General features: G+C 38.4%; 1 protein-coding gene across 5 annotated transcripts in view; it reads right to left on the bottom strand.

Moving 5' to 3' along the window:
• LOC124146003 (ubiquitin carboxyl-terminal hydrolase 38-like) overlaps positions 1 to 22,881 on the bottom strand; it is a 62,253-nt gene that overhangs the window by 8,056 nt on the left and 31,316 nt on the right. For all 5 annotated transcript variants that reach the window (XM_046516018.2, XM_046516014.2, XM_046516016.2 and 2 more), the window contains one exon: positions 260 to 1,204. In XM_046516018.2, coding sequence (XP_046371974.1) covers positions 260 to 1,189 — 930 coding nt within the window. In that variant the 5' untranslated portion in view covers positions 1,190 to 1,204. The remainder of the gene's footprint in view (positions 1 to 259; positions 1,205 to 22,881) is intronic.

Raw genomic sequence — 22,881 nt, 5'->3', positions numbered from 1 at the left:
GATATTCAACTGAGTCTTACAGGGTTTCAGATTGATTCGTTTTCTGGGACACTAACTGATTGTCATGCACAATGTCTGAAAGATTTGTTCAAAATTGATAATGATCAATGTCCTATCAAAGTATGCAAAAATCATGAAAATGTCCTGAAGACATTATGCTCTAGCAAAATCGCTGCCTCGTGGTAAGGACAAAACCATTGGGACCAATTGTGCAAGGGAATCTCCCGGAAGACCTTCCTCAGAGACACTCCCAACTCACCTGTTCCACCTTGTTGTCTGTGACTGTTATCAGAATGGTGTACTTTTTAGCAGCTGCCAACTCTTTGAGGAACATGATGACCCACTGGTCGATATTCCTGACCGTTGGCCAGGTGAGCCAGTCAATCATCCTCTGTACAGCAGATGTCATACTGAAGTCATCAATGATTGGATCACTGATGGCATTCTTCACCACCGAGCTGGCCATGTCCAGTGGGATGAAGCTGACGACCGCACCAAGGCAGAAGCAGGGGTCCAAGTCGTCGGGTGTTGATATGATGTTGAAGATGGTCCTCAGAGAGTCCATGATGCAGTCCTTGTTGTTCTGGGACCAGATGTGATGCAAGAAATTACCAATTCGTGTTGCGTCTTTCACAAAAGTGATCATCTCTGGGGCTGTTTCTGGTATGGTTGCCATACTCATTGCATGAAGGATGGTGACACAGAACTTACTGGTGAAGTCACCCTTCGGGATGCATTCCTTGAAGTCTTCTAGAAACACAATAAAGTTATTCAGACATTTCAAGTCTGTGTGTTCCTGCACATAGCTGATGGCCTTAGCTTCTATGACCTTGAAATGTGCCTGAGCCGTTGCAGTGTCTTTCAGCAGCCTCATGTTTTCATGAAGCAGAATAGGCACATTGGCCTCATTTCTGTACTTGCCCGACAGGAGGTTGACGAGATATTCCCTGTTGAAGAATGATTCAGCTGATGCCATGTTGGTCTTTGCCCATTCAATGTAGACCTTGAAGCCAGATGTAACCACCAGTTCCGACTCTCCATTGAGTGTCCATCCTGCTGCCAACTCCAGCACACAGGAGATGACGCTTGGAGCCTGCTTCTGTCCCTTCACTGCCACAGCATCGATGAGCTGTTTCTTCATCGGCTCAGGATGGTTGGACGAAATGATTCCTTGCAGAATTCGGTCCATGTTGTCAAGGTCATGCTGAAAACATCAAGAATACATCAGAACATATCATCTCTTTAGATCATCACAGGATTTGTCCAAGTACATTCATGGCATGTGTATGCACAAAGAGTATTTATTTCTTATAAATATTGAAAATCGCTCCTTTTTCCAGGATATAAATGTAGCTATGCACACTTAACACACAATAAAGAACACAGTCACACTATCCGATAAAACATAAGTCCTGTCTTGCAATGCTGAATATGAAGCATTATGCAACAGACATCATCAGTGAGTATGTATGTACATGACAATGCACAAGTTATGTCATGGCATATTAATTCATGTGGCCCAAGGAGCTGCTTAAGATTATGTCCCTGCTTTACTATGAAATACTCTAATGTAACTCACTGAAACATTTCATCAAGACCTGTCAGTTACATGGTTCATGCAAGTGCAAGGACTCAAAGCAGTATCTGGGCCTTTGGCCACTTTTGCTAAAGGGTCTTAATCTATGCACCCCTTAACATTCAACTTTAGGATTATGACAGAATACCTTGACTTTATCCCTAATTTAATATGATGCACTTAACATTCAACTTTAGGATTATGACAGAATACCTTGACTTTATCCCTAATTTAATATGATGCACTTAATCAAAAAGGGAGTTAACTCTGGGGTTACTATTGCTTGCATGATTAAACACGACCTAGTCACAATTCAAAAACTTCTCATTGTTTGCATTAAAAAACCATACGCCCTTATACTATCAATAAAAGTGACAAATGCGCTTACGAAATGCGCAGCACAGGTTGCGAACTAGTCTAGGTTTCTGCTATATCATCCGGGTACTCACGGGAAAAAACAATAACAAAGGCAACAACCAGTCCCGGGGAATTGCTTTAGATCAGTGCCCCTTTTAAGCAAACATCACACAGTCAGTGTTCATGAGTAACAGTGCAAAACACAATATAATGAGGTCACAATGGACAATTCATATCATATTTATCACTGAATGGCCAGTACTTTATTATTCGACCATGTTCTTTATACTTCTAACCTTTTGAACTGTCATATAACAGTACAATTTGACGGAGCTCTGGTTCATGTTTGGCAACTTATCATGCATAATCTTTCAGTTAGAGTGACAGTCATGCATAATTTGACCAGGAATTCGAGCCAAGAGTGTAGATTTGACCCTTCAGTAATGCAGTCAACCAACCCCTTCACCTACATTCTAGTCTGGATCTTTCCATTGTATAACACTAAACTTCTGCCAAAGCATGGACATACAATACCCAGGGTAATGATAGTACTATCCACACAACTAGCTCCAGCTTGGTGTGACTGCTCTACTTTTACAAACAATGCAGACAATTCAGCACTGATAACCTGCTTTATTAATTACTTCTTTGCTGACATAGGAACATTAATTTTGTTAATGACCTGAGTTAAAGTAAAGATCTTGATTCAGGGATGGATTATGTCGAGTTGTCAGACATAGGTAGCATTTCAGGTCAGCTGGCTGTATACTCAGCATGGAGTCCAGTGTTGCCGGCCCACAATGACAAGTTATCTGGTAACTTCAGCCTAAATACCTCCACATCCAGGTAGCAGTGGAGAGGTGTCTTATTTAATGGTGCTGGCTTGAACATGAATATACAGCACACATGTATCTGGTTCTAATACAATGAAATAGTTTGTAAATATTTACCAATAAAAGTTTAATTGTACAAGTGCTGTACAGCAAGTATTTGTGTATCTGGTTAAATACAATGAAATAGTTTGTAAATGTTTACCAATGAGAGATTAATTGTACAAGAACTATTCTACAATTATGAGAAACCTAAAGGTGGGACCCGCAAGTCTTTTGATAGGAGACTTCTGTTTGACATTCTGTGGACTTCTGTCAATCAAACTTGTAAAGAGGGACTGTCAAGTTATTCTGTAGCAGTGTGTGGTGGGGCTGGACCAAGGTGGAGACGGTCACACAGTTACTATACTTATTTCAGGTATGCCCTCCAGCATATCAGGGATTAATCTTTGTCTAGCAGTTCACACAGGTTTTATGTCTTAACAGCCGTAAATACTTTTATGAATTCAAACCGATATCATCAGGCTGCTAGGCTTTGGCCTCTGTGGTCCTGTTACTAAGCTGCAGTTCACAGCTAAGGAGGGGCGTATGCTATGTAGGAGTTGTTGCTTAATGTTGACTTACAACAGGGAATATAGTAAATGTATGATTCAGGTAGCTATGTAAAATCGTACAACAAAATTATAATGGATAGCTTAAATCAATATAATTCACATGGGTCTTTCAACATCTTGTAGAAAGAATTGTTTTCACAGGAATGTTCCATGTCTTTATTTCCTAGACTATAGTATTATTGCAATGAACAATAATCATTGTTAATCATACACAAGATAGAGAGTATCTCATCCCTACTAAAAGCAAGGAACAACCTTATTGTCCTATAAAAGATGAATTACAGATTGCACAGCTATTTTTGAAAATATATCCAGAAGTCAGTCTTGAATCAGATGACACTTTACACTTATGATCTCCATTGTACCAAGACAAAACGTCTCAGGTTTCAGATTGGTTCAACCCGTGAAGATCCAGGTTAAACTAGGTCTTGAAGCAATGCATGCTTGTCGTGAGAGGCGACTATGCTTGTCGTAAGAGGTGACTAATGGGATCCGTTGGTCAGGTTTGCTGACTTGGTTGATGCATGTCATCAAATCCCAATTGTGTGGATCGATGCTCATGATGTCTATCACTGGATTGTCTGGTGCAGACCCGATTATTTACAGACCGCCATCATACAGCGGGAATATTGCTGAGTCCAGCGTTAAACAACAACCAAACAAATAAAGATTTGTTCTTTTTCAAGAACATTGATGGATTGTCCTCCAAAATGTCCTATAAGCCTTTTTTCAAATGATAATGCCCTTGAAAAATGTCCTACTTAAAATGTCCTTACACATTCATATCTAGCAAAATCTATCGCTGGAAGGTCATGCCAATGCAGAACTGGACCAACAAGATTGAATCTCATCCTTGTTACATATATTCATGAGGTCCCAATGACCTTGAAGCTGGCTCTTGCGAGGGCTAAACAATGATGCAGGGTAACATGTTTTATTCAATAAAACTTCATACAAAGCTTAAGATTATTCTCAGGTCCACCAGAGTAACACCTCTCCCCACGCCGTGGGGAACACAGCAGGTGCACTGGTCATCCATGGGGTCGCACACAATGCTCAATACAACTCACTGACCAGCCATCACTGACATAACCTTTGTGTGGCAATGTATTCAATAGAGACGATTATCAATGTGTTCCTTGTAAAGAAATCCTTGAGAGAAGGTTAGAGGTATTAGTACAAGCACAATAGGAGGGTTGACAGGTTCAACAAAACATGGCCCAACTGGTTGCCATTTAATTATTCTGACATTAAACAATCTGACCTGATAATTCACTTGATGTTCTTGTTTGAGGGAGGCTGCAATTACTGTTTTCATTAAGCGACAACTGAGTACAAAACAACCACTTTAACATAGACAGGCCTTTTCAACACCTTTGACAGTTTGTTGGATACTTACAAACAATCAACACGGGTTCAAAATGTAGAGTGCGTTTTGGTATACTTTGCTTGGTGTGATGGGTAAAGTGTTCAAATACCTTTCAACAGACTACTCCATAGACACCATCAAAGAAGAAAAATGTTTTGTTACTTTTCAAAAAGTACTTATTTACAGAGACCTTAATGCCTTAATGCATGTGTTGACTGTTTGTAATGCATTACACACCTTTATACATTCTAGGTATTTACTCCAAGTGAAGATATTCCACAGTGATATTACAAAGACATCACAACTCTTACAAGGACACCATCAAAGAAGAAAAGATTTTTTTTTTTCAAAAAGTACTTATTTACAAAGATGCTTAATGCATGTGTTGACTGTTTGTAATGCATTACACACCTTCTTTATACATTCTAGGTATTCACTCCAAGTCAAGATATTCCACAGTGATATTACAAGGACATTACAACTCTTAACCCATGTGGAGAATTAAAACTGTAGTCCATTACCATTCCAACTACGGTAAGTGCCCAAGGATGAAGTGGAATATATAGTATAAACACCATGTTTCATACAACCTGCATCCGATTTTATACATTACTACTTCATACTGCATCATCATGTTTCCCTCCCCATAGGCCTAATTTTATTTTGTATTTTTCAAAAACTTTTGAATATACTATACATGAAAGGGTTTACTGTTGCAGCAACTGAGATTCTGAGATATAAAATCTTTCTCCACACATCACTGCCATGTAGGATGCACATCAAGTATCAGATGATGGATTAAACCCTGAGGCAGTGGTTGTATTGTAAATCACAAAATCTAACAATACAGATGTGTGTCCAGATGACCTGTGAGGTGACCAGTGTAAACCCTAATGGCTGATGTACATTGGTCATATCGGGTTACATCACTCCCATGTTATAGCTCCAGGGCTTTCTGCAGATTGCATGTCAAGGTCTTCGCCACAACCAGTCCTACTGGTCCAAGGCTACACAGAGGATTACTGAGCTCAAATACCTTAAAAGCTCATGTTAATTCGGAAATGTTTTAGGGGTCTTTTAAAGTAAGGAAAGGCTTCATTATCAGTATTCAAAATTAAGGATGCAAGTCAAGGGATCCTTGTCATGACCCCGACATTAAAAGCTTAAAATTAAGAAGGTCCCTAGATTAAAAGATTATAGCAGCGAGCCTAAAAACATCTCTCAATCCCACTTAATTTCAAACAATTACAATTATAGACAAGTATTTGTCACAGAGTGACGAAATATCCCCCGCCTGTACACCATAGTACCAAATATGAAGACAATCCAGCGATTAGTTCTTGAGATATTGTGGCAACACCGTTTTCCAACTCCAAAAACAGATTTGCCTGCTGTGACCTTGAAAATGGGGTCAAGGTCACCAAATCTGACAGGTGTATGTGGTGTCTGTATATACACTATAGTTCCAAATATGAAGACAATCCAGCGATTAGTTCTTGAGATATCGCGGCAACACCGTTTTCTAACTCTAAAAGCAGATTTGCCTGCTGTGACCTTGAAAATGGGGTCAAGGTCACCAAAACCGACTGGTGTCTGCGGTGTCTGTATATACACCATAGTTCCAAATATGAAGACAATCCAGTGTACAGTTCTTGAGATATCGCGGCAACACCGTTTTCCAACTCCAAAAGCAGATTTGTCTGCTGTGACCTTTAAAATGGGATCAAGGTCACCAAAACCGACTGGTGTCTGCGGAGTCTGTATATACACCATAGTTCCAAATATGAAGACAATCCAGTGTTTAGTTCTTGAGATATCGCGGCAACACCGTTTTCCAACTCTAAAAGCAGATTTGTCTGCTGTGACCTTGAAAATGGGATCAAGGTCACCAAAACCGACTGGTGTCTGCGGAGTCTGTATATACACCATAGTTCCAAATATGAAGACAATCCAGTGTTTAGTTCTTGAGATATCGTGGCAACACCGTTTTCCAACTCTAAAAGCAGATTTGTCTGCTGTGACCTTGAAAATGGGATCAAGGTCACCAAAACCGACTGGTGTCTGCGGAGTCTGTATATACACCATAGTTCCAAATATGAAGACAATCCAGTGTTTAGTTCTTGAGATATCGCGGCAACACCGTTTTCCAACTCCAAAAGCAGATATGCCTGCTGTGACCTTGAAAATGGGGTCAAGGTCACCAAAACCGACTGGTGTCTGCGGAGTCTGTATATACACCATAGTTCCAAATATGAAGACAATCCAGTGTTTAGTTCTTGAGATATCGCGGCAACAAACAGGTGGGACGTACGGACGGACGGATGGACGGACGGACGGTCGTGAATACTATATCCCCCGCTTCGCGCTTGCGCGCGGCGGGGGATAAAAAGAAGAACTAAGACATGGAAAGTTGATTTCCTCAGTCTGTTGATATACCAGCTTTTCCCATTCTGATTACACTGATGCCTTGTTCCAAATGTTCTGATTGCCCTTTAAAGAATGTCTTCGAAAGTCAGGGTTAATTAATAAACACATATGATACTCTCATCAATTACAGATACATTATGGGCAAAATGATGATTTCATGTAATGTATGACATATAATTGATGAAATAGTCATTAGAGTCAGGCCTCAAAGTTTACATCTTTACCAAGTGCCATATGGCTACAGGCATTGTTTTTCAGGTAGCCAGTAGTAAAATCAAGAAGTCAAACCAATATCGTAGGTAGCCAAAAGCATTTGGAATTATCTTTTATCAAATAACTATTATAATATGTACAAGTCATAGCATTAGTCTTGGAATTGTATATTAGTGGAAATTGTACTTGATCTTTGTTATTTGTGACTCAAGCAATGATGTAATTTATGTTACTAGATTATTTAGCTATATCCTTGCTTATCCAATGAGCATTGTCAACTGAAGTAAGATACTAATTACATTAATATTTATGTATTTCTGTTCATTGTCGACTTTAGCAGGACTTATATGCAAGTACAATTATTAGGAGACATGTTTTCCACATTTAGCTGTTATTGATTTTTGTGTCTTCAAATGTGAAGCAATAGAATTTAGTTGCCACAAGATATTTTCAAGTTAGTCATTTGGCTACCTCTGAATTTTAGAGAGATTAGAGAAATTGAAATTTAGGTTGAATTGGCGACCATTTTAGTCGCAACTTTGAGGCCTGGAGTCAACATCATACATGCCAAAACCTTAGGATGCATCTTTTACAGGTTGAAACATGTAACTTGGCCAGTAAATTAACCATGTGAGATGATGATAGCTCCGGATTGATTCACATCTTGTACTTTTGTTGGTAAATGCAGAGAATAAAATTAATGAGGGTCCAGGGGTCCTTGACCTTTATTTTCTATATTATTTGAATCTTGGTACCACATAAATCTTTAATATTTAACACTAGTGCAATAACAAGTACTATTAACCAGCAATAGAAACTAACTATTTTAGTCCACTAGTCCTTATAATGATAACATATAGCAAAACCCCTAAAAAGGGCAAATTTCTACAAGTCCTTATGATACCTTAATTATTGGGCAGTTTGGCAAGGACCACAGGACTAGTGCCAATCTCTAACGCTACATTAACTTTCATCCTTAATTGTGAACACTGTAAACGTACAGACTTGACGTAACACAGATTCCTGCACAACCATTTAATTGTGTTGGGACGGCCTGTTTTGCACTAGTTTACACACAGACAGGAGCAGAGAGTGCATAACACACTGCTGACAGATTTTACTCCAGTGAAATGAAGTGAGCAAGTGTTTGTACAAGCGTCATCTGAATAATGAAAGTGTACGTGTGTATTGTGACATCAGTGTTTGGGTAGGTCGCGAACATCACGGGGATGAAAACCTTGAGAAATAATTGACGTTGTGTTGGAGAAGCAACTGTTCACGCAAACATGTTGTTGACCCACATAACAGGAGATGACTGTGGCCTGCTACTGTTGTTTCATATACAAAGTGTTGAAAAAGTTGGGTTTAAACCTGAACAGTATTTAAGTTATATCATGGGGTGTCAGTTTAATGCTGGAGGAAAACCCAAAGTGCTCACCAACCAAGGATCATAATCAGAGAGAATCTGGGACTTGAAACAATGATCATCGGATCCTTGCATACCTTAGGGATGCAACCCACTGACTGTGCCACCCATACCACCTTCAAATATTGAGAGTATAAAAATTGCATAGATTTAACTTATCCTTAGCAAGGCAATTTTTACAACCATTTCATGAAACCCGGAATGAGTTTTAAAAGCTGCCTTCAGCAACTGCACCAATATCCTCCAGAAATGCAACTACAAAGGGACTTGACCTTATTTGTTTAATTTTCTTATGTTATTCATTACAACCAACTTCAAAATAAAACATGACCACAACTATTATTCAATCACTTGCATGCCATGAATTCATGAAATTAAATTGAAACCAAGGTTGAAGGTCAAGGTCCAGCAGTAGTACATTGAACTTTTCGACACTGGGCCACAGCAAAAGGTAAGCTAGCCTTAGGGTCAGTGACCTACTGTTCACATATTTGGGTTAGCCAGTCGTAGCTGACCTAGAGAAGCACGGTATGACCTCCTGCTCTGATCATACACTGATACAGTCCACTTGGCCATCATGCTACCTTCTGGGCAGCTCTGGTGATGCTGATGAATATTCATTGACCCTCTCCAAGTATTAGCCAGGGAAATGGTTGACTTGATTCCCAAAACATGTTCCATTATCTATTTTGCTTGCAAACAATGCCACATTAAACAGAATTTATCACAATCTACCTGTAAAAGAAACAACTACTTATATCAATCTATGACTATGCAGAGAGTGGTTCTCAAAATTTATAAAGTGGCAAAGCTATCTTAGGTCAAAGTTAAACTGACAGACCTCATGGTCCTACACTGTTGATGACATTTTTATAATGATGCCAACTTAATTAACTTCTCTTAGTCTTTAATGGACACCATTTATATCATGAAGTTTGGTTTGGACTACTAGACTCGTGTTATCCAGGTAGTTTCTAACAAGTCATACTTGTTGTATAATTCCATGTCAAACATTTTATAACATACATGTAATTTTTGTTGTAAAAGACCCAAATCAAACTTGTTGTAACCTAACGGTGTCACACATTACACAACTACCCATGCCAAACTTGTTATAACATACCAATGTCATACATATTATACATGTCATAAAACATACTTATAATGCCTACTTGATAAAACATTACTATGTTCTACTTGATCCGTGCACACTGATGAAACTACCAGCCAGGGCCACACGCACCAGTGATTGAAACACCATAAATATCTTAGCTCTCATACTTCAAAATAGATGTAGCAGCCATAAAATGTGCGATTAAAACCACAACTTTCTGATCTTCATGACCAAATAGGTTAACCTGTCAGCAAGCTGACAAGGTAAGGATGTCATCTGTGGGATGACTCTGGGCCCATGTTCCACAGAAATACAGTAGTTGTAGCACCATCATCTCCTTGTGCCTCAAGCCCTCGTTCCACAAACAATCTTAGCCCTACAGCTGTTGTACCAACCATATTTTTCACCATCTTCCAATAGTTGTACAACTACAATTCCTTTGTGCTGGTGGGCCCAGCACTGTAAACATGACTGACTAAACCTTGTGATGACATAAGGCAATTCAAACAAGACATTGTTCCTACCATAGATATTGTCATAGAAAAGTAAAGAATGGGTGGTGATAGGCTTGACCAAACCTGACCAAGACAATACAGTCACATTTTGGATCTCACTTTGAAGTACACTAAGGAAATCTTTAACACCAATATTGTGTTCTATGTGGGAATGGAGTCTTCATAACAATGTGGCTGAATGGTAGAAACTAATTCAATGTAGTCCTTAATAATGATGCCAACCTTTAGTAACTTCTCTTGGTCCTGACCAGGACAATCCGGCACAGTTAGGACCTCTCTTTGAAGTACACTAAAGAAATCTTACAACACCAATATCATGTTTTAGTTCGAGAGGAAGGGAAAATAAGAGTTTCAGTTTTGTTTAACCCAAACAAATCCGGGACTTTTCATAACCTCTATGTAAACGAGTGATAGTTAAAGTTATAGTGAGCAATAGTCATCACAGTGGAAGGGGAGCACAGCCTAAGTGCCTCTTGAGATCTAGAGGTTATGGTGGAGCAGGGTCAGGCTTAGTGCAATTTCTGGAGATGTCACATGACAGTAGGCAGGCCACTGTATGTTCCCTTGAATATTTGTGGAAATGACATACATTATGTGACCAACTTAATTTTAGGATTTTAATCAGTGTATATCCACACACATTACTTATTTCAAATTATTCTGAGATTAAGGGAAAAAAAGAAAAGAAATGTAGGATGAAAAGAGTATTTTGATATTTTTATATGTCCGTTTTACAATGTACTGCAATGTTCCTAGAATTACTAGAATTAATGTCTGTCCTTTCATTCAGGGGATGCATTGACACATTTTGGATAACGGAGCATCACTATAACACACAGGTCAGTGAAGTAGTATGGTACATATAGCTTAAAAGTATTGCGTTCACAGGTTGATGTTGTGTAGACAAGAAAGGTTAGGGTTAGTCAGACAAAAAATAGAATTTTCAGGTGCATATAGACATAAATATTAGGTTGCATTTTTCAATAGTAGGTTGCATCGGTGGATGTTTTATATAGCTTAATCAGGCCCTGACAGCTCTGGTATCATTTGGCAAATACACTTTGCAATCTTACAGTCAGTTAGTTGGGTTTAATGCTTCTTTGAACTGCAAATCATTCATTGTGACTACATGTCTTCATAATATGGAAGAAAATCAAAGAGTGATGCAGGTCATAGAGGTTTACCACTTAGGTGAAACCCATGAGTATGATGCTGACATGATATCATGGCGTATAGGAGATTCAAAACATCAGCAGATCAAGACACAGCAAAGGGACACGACTCTGCACAACAAACAGTCATGCCTTTGATCAGAGGTACCCCGTAGGATTCATTCGAACCTGAATTACACATGATACATCAACAATATGCCCAATGTAATACTACAATAACCTCACTGTTCATTTCGGGTATGACAATATTTGTGTTGTAAAGGACATCCATTGTTATCATCTTCTCTTTCTAACCCTGACCAACTTTTTTTTCTTACAAGATTAAAGACGTCGGCAAAACCAACCTTAAATTACATGATCCCTAGAGAAACAACCATATTATATTTAACTCTGACCATATTTCACATAAGACCTATGTCAAAATCCACAAATATCTCGGCCTCCACTAGACAATCAGATGACTGTTTGAACAAGATCACATATCCGATACCCAATAGCTTCTATAAGCATTTATGCAAACAGTTCTATCTTTCATACCACATGCTGACACCAACCTGTCTTATGAAAACATATAAATGTTCACAGTTCATTCTTAACACTCTCAAAATAGAGAGTCTGACCTAATTTAAAGAGACTGAGTAAAGGGTCAAATTCACTTGGGATATGCACTGGGGAATTGGAATTTGAGAGGGCATTAAACATATTTAAAGCTGTCACAAAATGATGAAATGTCAAAAATGTTCATCTGAAAAATTATCGTTTCAAAAACATAAAAATATGCTCCGAATCTTTTAGTGCTTTTCCAAGCAAAGGAGTAAATACGGTGAATGCCCATTTACGGACATACCTACAGCTATGATCATGACTACCATGCTTACGGCATGTTGCCGACACTTAGCATGTACTTTCCATGTCAGAGATAAATATTGCTGTGTGTTGCTACTTGAATGTCTACCAGGCCTGTGAAAGTGTTAGGGCATACTCACTTCCAACATGCAGTCGGCAATGTCAAAGCAATCAAAGGCGCACTGGACAAACACAGGCAGTCCTAGCAAGGTTTTTTTAATCTATATCAAACCTGCAATAAATCACTACTGGAGTACCCCTGTCTCAATTTCACTCATGGCAGTAATTTTTTCTACCTCTACACTTTGACTGGGCATTAGACCTTGAAACCTGGTCTCTCTAAGTCTGGACCAGACAAACCACTGATTCATAGCATATTCAGATCCATGTCATCAATGACTGTGTTCGTCAGCTCTTACAAGTGTTTTATCAGGGAGGTCTAGAGGAAATATGATATCAACAACCATTCCTCATAATAAGTGTTTGACACTGGTCAGATTATGAAAGCTGACTAAAGAACCAACAGATAGAAAGACTTGCTGATCCTATTTGATCTCTCAGACGAGAAAGTTGTAATAAATATATTATATTTTTACAAATTAATGTAAAACAAATTACTTCTCTTAAATCTAAAAACTAATCAACAGCACCCAAAACATAAAGACAGACGACCTGACCACCATTTAATTCATTCCACTGGTCCTTGTGTAGATTGACTTGACTGGTAAAAAAGGACAACACTGTACAACATCACTGCTATCCTATCCCACCAACACCACTTGACTTTAGTTCAGAGCAGGAGTATCTTGTACAGTGCATGTCAGTGATAAACACTGTTATTGTGTTGCTACTTGACAGTCTTCCACTGGTATGTTAAAGTGACATGATTTATAACACACAGATACCTTAAAAGACTGTCACATGTACATCTTTAAAAATACTGGATTTTCCGCTCCATTTGGTGACCACGTGACAAGGACATGTCAAAGGACATATGGTTATTGTCAAACTTATCATTGTGTATATCATGGTGACAACTAGTTAAGCATACAAAGTCTATATCCCCTGGTTACCAGTAGGTTACTGACAGAAAATGGGAGTCAAGCGGGTTATGATGTCTCCAGCAAGGTCTTCCCACATCTGCAATGGACCGCTACCATAGTCTAGTGGATAGAACGTCTGCCCAGGCAGAGGAAGGTTGGTGGTTCGATCCACTGGCCGTGTCATACCAAAAGATCCTGGGCATTAACAGCATAAAACAAAGACTGCTCGGCCTGAAGACTGTATACTGTGTCTGAGTGGGGTATCCATGTTAAACTGCGGCAGGGTATCTCAGTGGGCTAGCACTATAACAACAGCAGTTCGGACTAGTACAAGCAGCCACACACACATGCATGTATGTCACTATTTATCAAGCTATGTTAGTGAGTGAAACAGTCTTCATTATATTATTGTTATTTATACTTTCTCATGCTGTACTTGATATGTAACCATTTCTCCTCCCCTCACCTGCTATGGAAGCCATTGTGTAACCTGCTATGGAAGCCATTGTGTAATGATGGCGTGTCTGGTGTCACTTGACTAGAAACAGTTACAATCACGGGAGATCTAGTGAACCAGAACATGGACTATATATATGCTTAGATCCTCCAGGGTTGGTTAACATAAGTCCACTGGTCCAAGACTAGTAAAAATAAGGAAGGACTAGTAACATTTCTTTGTTGACTACCAGTGTTGCCATTAGGTTGATGGCAACTATGTAGTAGAGAGCATTTGCGAACTAGTGAAATTATTAAATATAATTAACCTTCAGATTCTTTAAATCAATTATCTGTTTATGGTTATCATGATTGATTGATCACCTGTTGTCCGTGGCACGGCAAAAAAAACACTGATAAGAAAATCCAATACACTAGCATTCTGGGATTGCAAACACTAGTTTAGAGCCTGAGCCTATGAACAATTTGAAGGTCATGCCAAACAGGCAGCTTCGAACGAGGACACTCAAATGGTTAAGGCAAATATTGAACTGTATACTGGGCTGTTACAGTGTGCGGGTTATGTTGAAACAGATTGATACTATTTATGTTATTTATGCTACACCATAAAGATAGATAGCTCTTCGTAAAAAAGTAAGTACAGTTATTGTTGCATTACACACCCTGATCCAATAAGCGCCCCTGACCAACTTATAAACCCATTTGTAAGTATTGTCCCTCTTGGAACCAGCTACTGAAGACCAAACATTTACATGACAGTCCGGGGTTTTTAAAGCATATATTACAGATTTTTACAGAAACAGCAATGTAGAAGGGGAAAATAATTGCTTAGTACCTACTAACAAAAATGTTTTATTTTCATCAACATTTCACTAAGTTAGTTCACTACAGCTTGATCTCTGAATATAATTAACTTGTTAATGATCTTAATAAGTGCCTTCCTTTATCATTTTTTCAAGCACTTGTTTTGGCAAATACGGTAGCCATGATAAGTTATGTCTGAAATTGTGTCTCCAAGTTTCTGTAGATTTAAAGGTGCCTATGTCAGGTGCATTTTGATTTTATCCCATCAAGATGAATCAACACTCTTACAAAGCCACCAACAAAGCTTTCTACAAACCACACACTTTTCCACAAATGACATTCAGAATAGGATACAATGAAGTAAATCTCCATGTTCACGTGATTAGACGAGCGTGAAGTGAGGCTGCGTTCATCCAGTCAGGTGAACATGTTGACACCATGTAAAACCTTACATCGTCTAGTCAGGTAGGGGCCTGCTGACTTCACAGTCACAACATCCGCACACTACACAGATGTGGACATTCAGGAAATATTTTTAAATAATAATTCTATTCTTATTACCTGCATTATCAAGCAGCCATGCACACTAATATATGCATCCTCAAGTCAACAGAAAAAAGCTTGAAACCCACTCAACAGGAGAACTGTTCGAGAGTGGGTCCAGAGGGAGTGAGTGTGAAAGTGTGTGAGAGTGAGTGAGTGAGTGAGTGAGTGATTCGGAGAGTGGGTGACTTGATGTGCCAGTGGATGAGTGAGAGAATGAAAATGACTCTGAGTGTGGATGAGTGAGTGACTGAGAGTGTCAGTGTGTGACTTACAGTGGATGACTGTAACAAGATGATAGATCTTAGTATCATAAAAACAGCAATGAGTCTGAGTCTGATCAGAAGATGACAAATCCCTCGACCCCACAATAACAAGAGGCACCACTTCAGCCCCTTGGTAATATATGTACCAAGTTTGGATGAAAAGTCTCAGTTTTCAAGTTATGCTCCGGAAACGAAATACAGACAGACCAGATGATGACTATAAAAAAGACTGATAATTTACATCAAAGACAGCTGCTTTCATGATCATAATTGCAGACATCAAAGTGAGCTGGATGTGTTCTAAGTCCAGCCTGGTGGATTTCTTCCTGAATGTCACATGAATGTGATGGAGATACTGTTGAGACATACACCTGTGTGTATGACTAAAAACTATTTACCGTATTCAACGTAATAAGCGCCCCGCTCTAATAAGCGCCCACAGCGATATTTCCTAATATATTGGCTTGTGAACAATCCCAATTGGCACCCTTCCGATTGATCACTGTACACAAGACTTATTTTTTCGCGTATGATACGCACTCATGTGTTATATGTACCCTTAATTATGGGCAATTAAATTCTGAAAAAATATATCTGTCGTACATAAACAGTTCAGGCTGTCAGCATAAAACCACGAAATTTATCTTTCAACTTATTTTTTAACCAAAATAATATTCTAATAAGAGCCCCCTGTTCCTAATTTTGAGAGCACCCTGGGCGCTTATTACGTCGAATACGGTATAATAAAACAGGACCCACAACAAAAGAATAACATGTTTAGTGGGACAAAAAGACCTTTTATCCCAATAATCATGATAATGCAATATGTTTGTACCAGTTACTGATACTATTGTCAACTTTCTCTTTCAACATTAAACCATGGACTACAGTATATTTAGAACTGTGGGCATAACAGAACTAGATTTCCCTTCATACTATTACAGGTTGTTATTGTGTCAAATTATTAATGAAGGTCACTTATAAAGACGGGTATTCTGTACCGTCAACAGGATTAGGAATATAGCAATGTGTAATCCTGTTGTCAGAACAGAATACCGACTAGTCCTCGACTTGTAAGCCTGTAAGTACTACAAGGTACTTGTTTTCTCCCAAAATCTATTTCTTTTACAGAAACCACCAGTCAAAATGAGCTGTTAACCATTACTAGGAATAAATTGATGGGTGTCTACCCTGAGTCAAAACTAGCGGCATATTTATTAGTATAGCCTGGGCCCTATTCTATAAAACAATCTCTGTGTTGAAAAAATTGTGAACCTATGTTAGTGTGGGAGATACAGAGGTTTAGAACTTAACACTAGCCTGCTTAAAGCCCAGTCATGATACAAATTCCCCTGGGCTGGCGCAAGTTTTCTAAATTTTTTAACATTACAAGGGCATTTAATCTTTACCCGGACAAGTGAAGCTTTTGAGTATAGTTCTAACCCTGATACGATCACTAAGATCGCTTTGTGGAACCAGGCTCTGGTGATATTAGCGTTCCACAAAGCGATTTTAGCATTAAGACAATAAGTAAGTTCCACACTATAACACTGACTTATGACAGTCATAGCGCTAAAATAACCTTATTGAACAGGGCTCAGGACCCTGGAGGACCATACCAAGTTGGGTTAGGTTGTTTGGGAGTTAAGATGATTGTTGCAATGCTAAGATGTATTTGGGGACCAGACTCAAGCAAGTGCTGGATCAGGGATGACAATGGCTACCAGTACATCACACCTCCAGACCGCACACAAACAACATTCCCTGCACCCACTCAGGAGTGAGTGTCGCGGTTCTGCACAAGTAGGCGTATCACTTGACACTGGCAGCAATAACACAACATGCTTTCTGTCAAACTCTTCATTGTATGTAATATTACATATATGATACATGCATTTCTATACAGACACGAATCACTGGTGTCAGGTTTTCAAGTGGTAATAAAGAATATGTGTAAGTTGATATGTAGGACATTTAAGACAAGATGGCCACAGATTACCATTTGTCACTCATGACTTTTTAAACCCTTGAACAAAAGCTTTTTCATCTTAGATTTATATGAATTTTTAAAGATAAAAAAGAAATGTTAGCATGAGATATCAACAACACAAGCTCATTTCCTGTATTAGTTGTATTATGAATCATTGAGTTTCTTATAAGCATACAACATCATCATGATCATGTTTGTCTGCGTTCTACACTGACTACTAGATTCATAGATACACAATTCTTAATATCAGCCTAGTACTTAAGCAACTAGTCCAAAGCCTGAGTCAAGTAAAATAATGTATGGTCCAGTAAGCATAGCTAGTAACAGTCCAATAAAAACATAAAAAATTTACAGAAAATGATGCTTATAGCCAAATTCGGACTAGTAGAATCAAAAGTTTTTGGCACAGAGAGTAATATAAGATAATCTAAAAATAAATTGACTCAACACTGATCATCCTGATAACGTCCTTTTGGAATGATATTGCCCATATTTTAAAGTAATTAACTTCTAAATGTTTGTTAAAATGTGGAATATTACATGTATATTTGCAATGTCAATGAATGAGTGAAAAAAAGAATAAACAACCTAACAATATGAATAGTTTATTGTTAAAGATTTTATTACAACATATTTATATGTATTGTTGTTATGTTTCGTGTTGTCTGCTTTTCGATCATAAACTACTTACGCCGTTCATCCTACATACTCGTTATTTCAACATAACCATTTGCAACCAACCATGTCAGATCAACAGGACTGTATGGTAATACAGAACAGAAACAGCATATGAGACTAGAATGAGTGACCTGTTAGGTTAATTCAACCTTGTGATATTTCCAGATAAAAACTGGAAATGAAGCATTTTTCAGTCTCAAATGTGACTGTATCCTACACAAAGAGCTCTCACTTTTTTTCTCAGTATCGACTTCTGTTTACAAACAGCATAGTCATATGACTGTGAGTCTTCTCGGGACATTCTCACATAGTTGTACTGTTAGGATCATTATAACTCCACTCTCCTTGTACATGCACTTCAGATTCATTATCTTTGGGAACACAGAGCTTCAACAAACAGGACCTACTGGAGGGATGACAAAATCACATGATCAGATCGATACCAGTACTACCTTAGAATGTCCCATGGTGTTCATACCTCCACTGTCTATCATACTCTACAGTTAGTGAGCGAAGAATGTATGCTGCTTAAGCAATGCTCCAGTAATATCATGGCTGGGGACATCAAGAATGAATCATCAGTGATCGAAATTAAGGGGGGTCTATTATAGTATTTAAATCTGTGGACACCTTCAATCTGTCATATTCAACATTAGGGTTATGACAAGAACCCCTTGACTTTCATCCTTAATTTTGACCACTGATCACATCACTGTACCCATGTTGGGAATTGAACCTTGTTGTTCTGCATGACAAATTTTATATTAGTTGAAAACTTTCCAAATCTCTGTCAATAACCAATGACTTACATGTTTTGGTTGTTTGTTTATTTTATTTTTTAATGCCTCACTCAGTAATATTCCAGGTGTATAACGGCAGTCTGTAAATAGTCTGGACCAGACAATCCAGTGATTGACATCATAAGCATTGATCTACACAATTGGGATATGACGTCATGCAATAAAGCCACCAAGTCACCAAGCCTGACCACCCGATACTTTCAGTCGGTCTTACATCAAGCATAGGTTGGTGGGGACCTACATTATTCCCCGGAATCCCCACGGGTCGACATGCACGTAACTGTATAAGACTAGGAATGAGATAATATTAGGGTGGAACAGCCTACATATTGAAAGTGGCTTCAATGTACAACAACACTACTAGGGAGGGAAACCATCCCTTTCACACAAGGTGAACTGACATGAAGCCTGACCACGCCTCTCTGCGCTGACCTCAACTATTCTCCATACATACCAAGCCCGCTTATTCCCATAATAATGGCCGGTATGCCAGGCCATTTGAGTTGATTACATTGTCAAATGCTATAAACCACACCAGTATGAGAGCTGGGTGTTAGACAAGGTACACAATATAAAGGCAACACTTGAACTGTTCCTGGGATTATTGCTACACCTATGTTTATAGTACCCAAACAGGTGCTATTGAAAGCAGCTTAGAATTCTTGATCATGGAAAATATAAAAGACCTGCTCAAACAGTGTTTTCCCCACAAACATGACTGTTTAGTACAGGCGATCTGCTCTAAGTCACCTGCATGAGTGTATTCATGGAATGACACCATTTCAATGACTGACAATTTAAACCTCAAAAAGTATTTGTCAATAACACAAAGAACTTTATTTGAAAAGGCAGGCGTCTGTACATGTTATTTTACTTTACAATATATTAGTGAAACCTATATATAGCAATGGAGTTTTTGTAACAAACTCCTTTCGAGTTCATTTAATTTGTTTCTAAAATATACATAAAAATATAATTTGTTATTTATAACATTTTTATCATTTATTAGTATTTGGGACAGAAATTATTACACATACCAAATGTGTATGAACAGACCTAAAATATATGAATTATTAGGTCATATTTAGGACACATGCCACATATTGCAAGTTTGAAATCCTCAGTTCCAACAGGCAACTTGCTCTTACTGCATCATGATACATCAAGTTTTGACACAATTATCACATCGCAAGTCAACAATTTGATATGATATGTTACATTATAAGTGTGCTGCCTGTATTGTGGGTGGGTGCAGTAACTTTCAGTGCATCACAGAATTACTGCAGTATTTTCATCATCAGCCTGTGTGATTCTTTCTGTACAATGAAACATAACGTATTGTAGTTTAACATCTTGCATCAAGGAGGCCAAGTTGTCTAAGGTTCCTCAATTCCTTGGCAGTGTTACATCCCTTATGATTGTAGGTTCAAATCCTGGTTCGCCCTGATTATGTTTCTTGGTTCATCAGCACCATACCCATGCACATGGGTTTCACCAAAGTGGTGAAAATCTGAGATCAGCATCACTTTGGGATTTCCTCCTTCCTAAAAGCCAAGTTCGGGATTGTAGCCTTAACAGTTTTGGGCACGGACTGTGGATGTCTATTGTACTTTGCCAATTGTTGCGAAATGATGCTTTTGGATAACTAGAAATATTTCCTCTGACAAGGAACCAGGAACCCTTCCTAAACATTACAATTGACAACACCTACATTTAATTTACATACCTTTCACTTGTGTTACTGATAACATGTTATATCTGTCCTAGATAACATGTTTAAATGTTTACCTAGTAAGCACCATCAGCATCCTGATACTTCAACATGTTTACACTAAATATATGTAAACTATTGGCTACAATTTATTCATTTTTACATTTTCATCTAAAACAAAATTTGATGGAGGATCTTATTTTACATATATCGATATATTTTAAACAATCTGTTCAAAGCATCTGTGAGTGAGTGAGTGAGTGAGTGAGTGAGTGAGTGAGTGAGAGTGAGTGAGTTTAGTTTTACGCCACACACAATATTCCAGCAATATCACGGCGGGGGACACCGTAAATGGGCTTCACACATTGTACCTATGTCAGGAATCAAACCCAGGTCTTCGGGTTGGAAGCGATTTCTTTAACCACAAGGCTACCAGACCACCCCTCAAAGCATCTGTGTATATTAACTGTCAATAGATGAAGTATGAAGTATGAATTATGTTTGGTAGCATTAGGGTATATTTCATCAAGTGAAGAAAGTAGGCAATACACGAAGTGTTTGTTAGTCTGAAGGTTTGTTTGTTTTCTGTTTAATGCCACATTCAGCAATATTCCAGCTATATGACAGTGTTCTGTAAATAATCGAGTCTTAATCAGACAATCCAGTGATTGACATCATGAGCATCTATCTACGAAATTGGGATATGATAAGATGCATCAACCAAGCCAGTGAGCCTGACCACCAGATCCAAATAGCCTTACGACAAGCAAGGGTTGCTGAAGGCCAATACTCACATGGATCTTCATGGGTATGATAGTCTGTAGGTAACTTATGGACAATTAAATGATGGGTAGGGTATTTGGAGGTGACTTTTCTTTACCATGTACCATGGGCCTGTGCCCTTACATTACAGCTCGAACACACATATCTAATATCTAGTAAGGCAGGTAGGGATGAAGATCTAATAATTCAACTATAATGGCTTTAACAGGAAATTTACTTTTTTCCCACACTTGCCCAAGGAATGACAACATAGGCTTACAATCACAAATATGAAATGTCTCTGCCCTCAAGGATACCTCTAACACTGTAAGGGAAAATTTAAAGGCAAGTGGTCTTGAGATTAATAGTTTCTAGCTCTGCCATAGCATCAAAAATCATTTGTTACATTATATAAAGGCAATATATAGTATTTCAGTATTTGAAATTGAGCATGAAAGTCAAGGAATTCCCGGGATAACCCTAACGTAAATAGTCAAGAAAAGAGGTGGAAAAAAGGGGGAGATAACCGACTTATACCACGTGGGTCACATACGTGATGCGCTTTGCACAACAATGCAAAACCGTGAACCGAGGCTTGCTCCCCTCTCATCCGAATTGAATCGTCCGACCTCGGAATGTGAAGTGCTGGTGTCATTACGAAGAATAACGACCAGCCAAAACAATGGACATAACACACCCTAATAGTATAAGTACAAGATAACAATACAGATGCAATAGATACTTAGATGATACATAATAAATTGGAGAAAAACTCAAGGGCCCAAGATCCCCTTGATTATGAACACTGATACATCATCCAAAATCTGCTACCACACAAAATGTGGCAATATCCAGTGAGATTCTGAGGAGAAAAACAAGATGATGCGCATATTCTTGTAGCTACATTTCAATACCTGATAACATGTCATGGCAAGAGATCAGGTCAAAACAGAGAACCTGTATCTGCATGTTAGTGACACAATATCAATAAAGATTATAAGATAACACACTACACCACAGAAGGAAGCCAGCAATTCTCAAGAATAGAACATTCATATAACTCTGATAGCTGTGTTATAAATAACTACACATCAACAGTGTTATGACTAACAGTGTTGGTGTCCTTGAGGTTTTCCTGAAACAGTATTTGAATGTTTATAATATACATGATATAAAGACCCCTAAAGGTAACATCACTAAGATTAGAACGACAACAGGGACCCCTTAACTTTCAACCTAAACTTTGAACACTATCAAGATACACGATATCTGTTATCACAATTATTTGCATTGCAAAATTAAGCATGACAGTCAAGGGTCCTTGTCATAACCCTGATGTCAAAAGTTCAAAATTTAGGGGTCCCTAGAA

Source organism: Haliotis rufescens, unplaced genomic scaffold (genome assembly GCF_023055435.1).
Source record: "Haliotis rufescens isolate VD_foot unplaced genomic scaffold, xgHalRufe1.0.p SCAF_7, whole genome shotgun sequence".
Classification (NCBI taxonomy): Eukaryota; Metazoa; Mollusca; class Gastropoda; order Lepetellida; family Haliotidae; genus Haliotis; species Haliotis rufescens.
The sequence above is the reverse complement of the archived record's forward strand: the minus strand, read 5'-3'. Positions and strand labels throughout refer to the sequence as shown.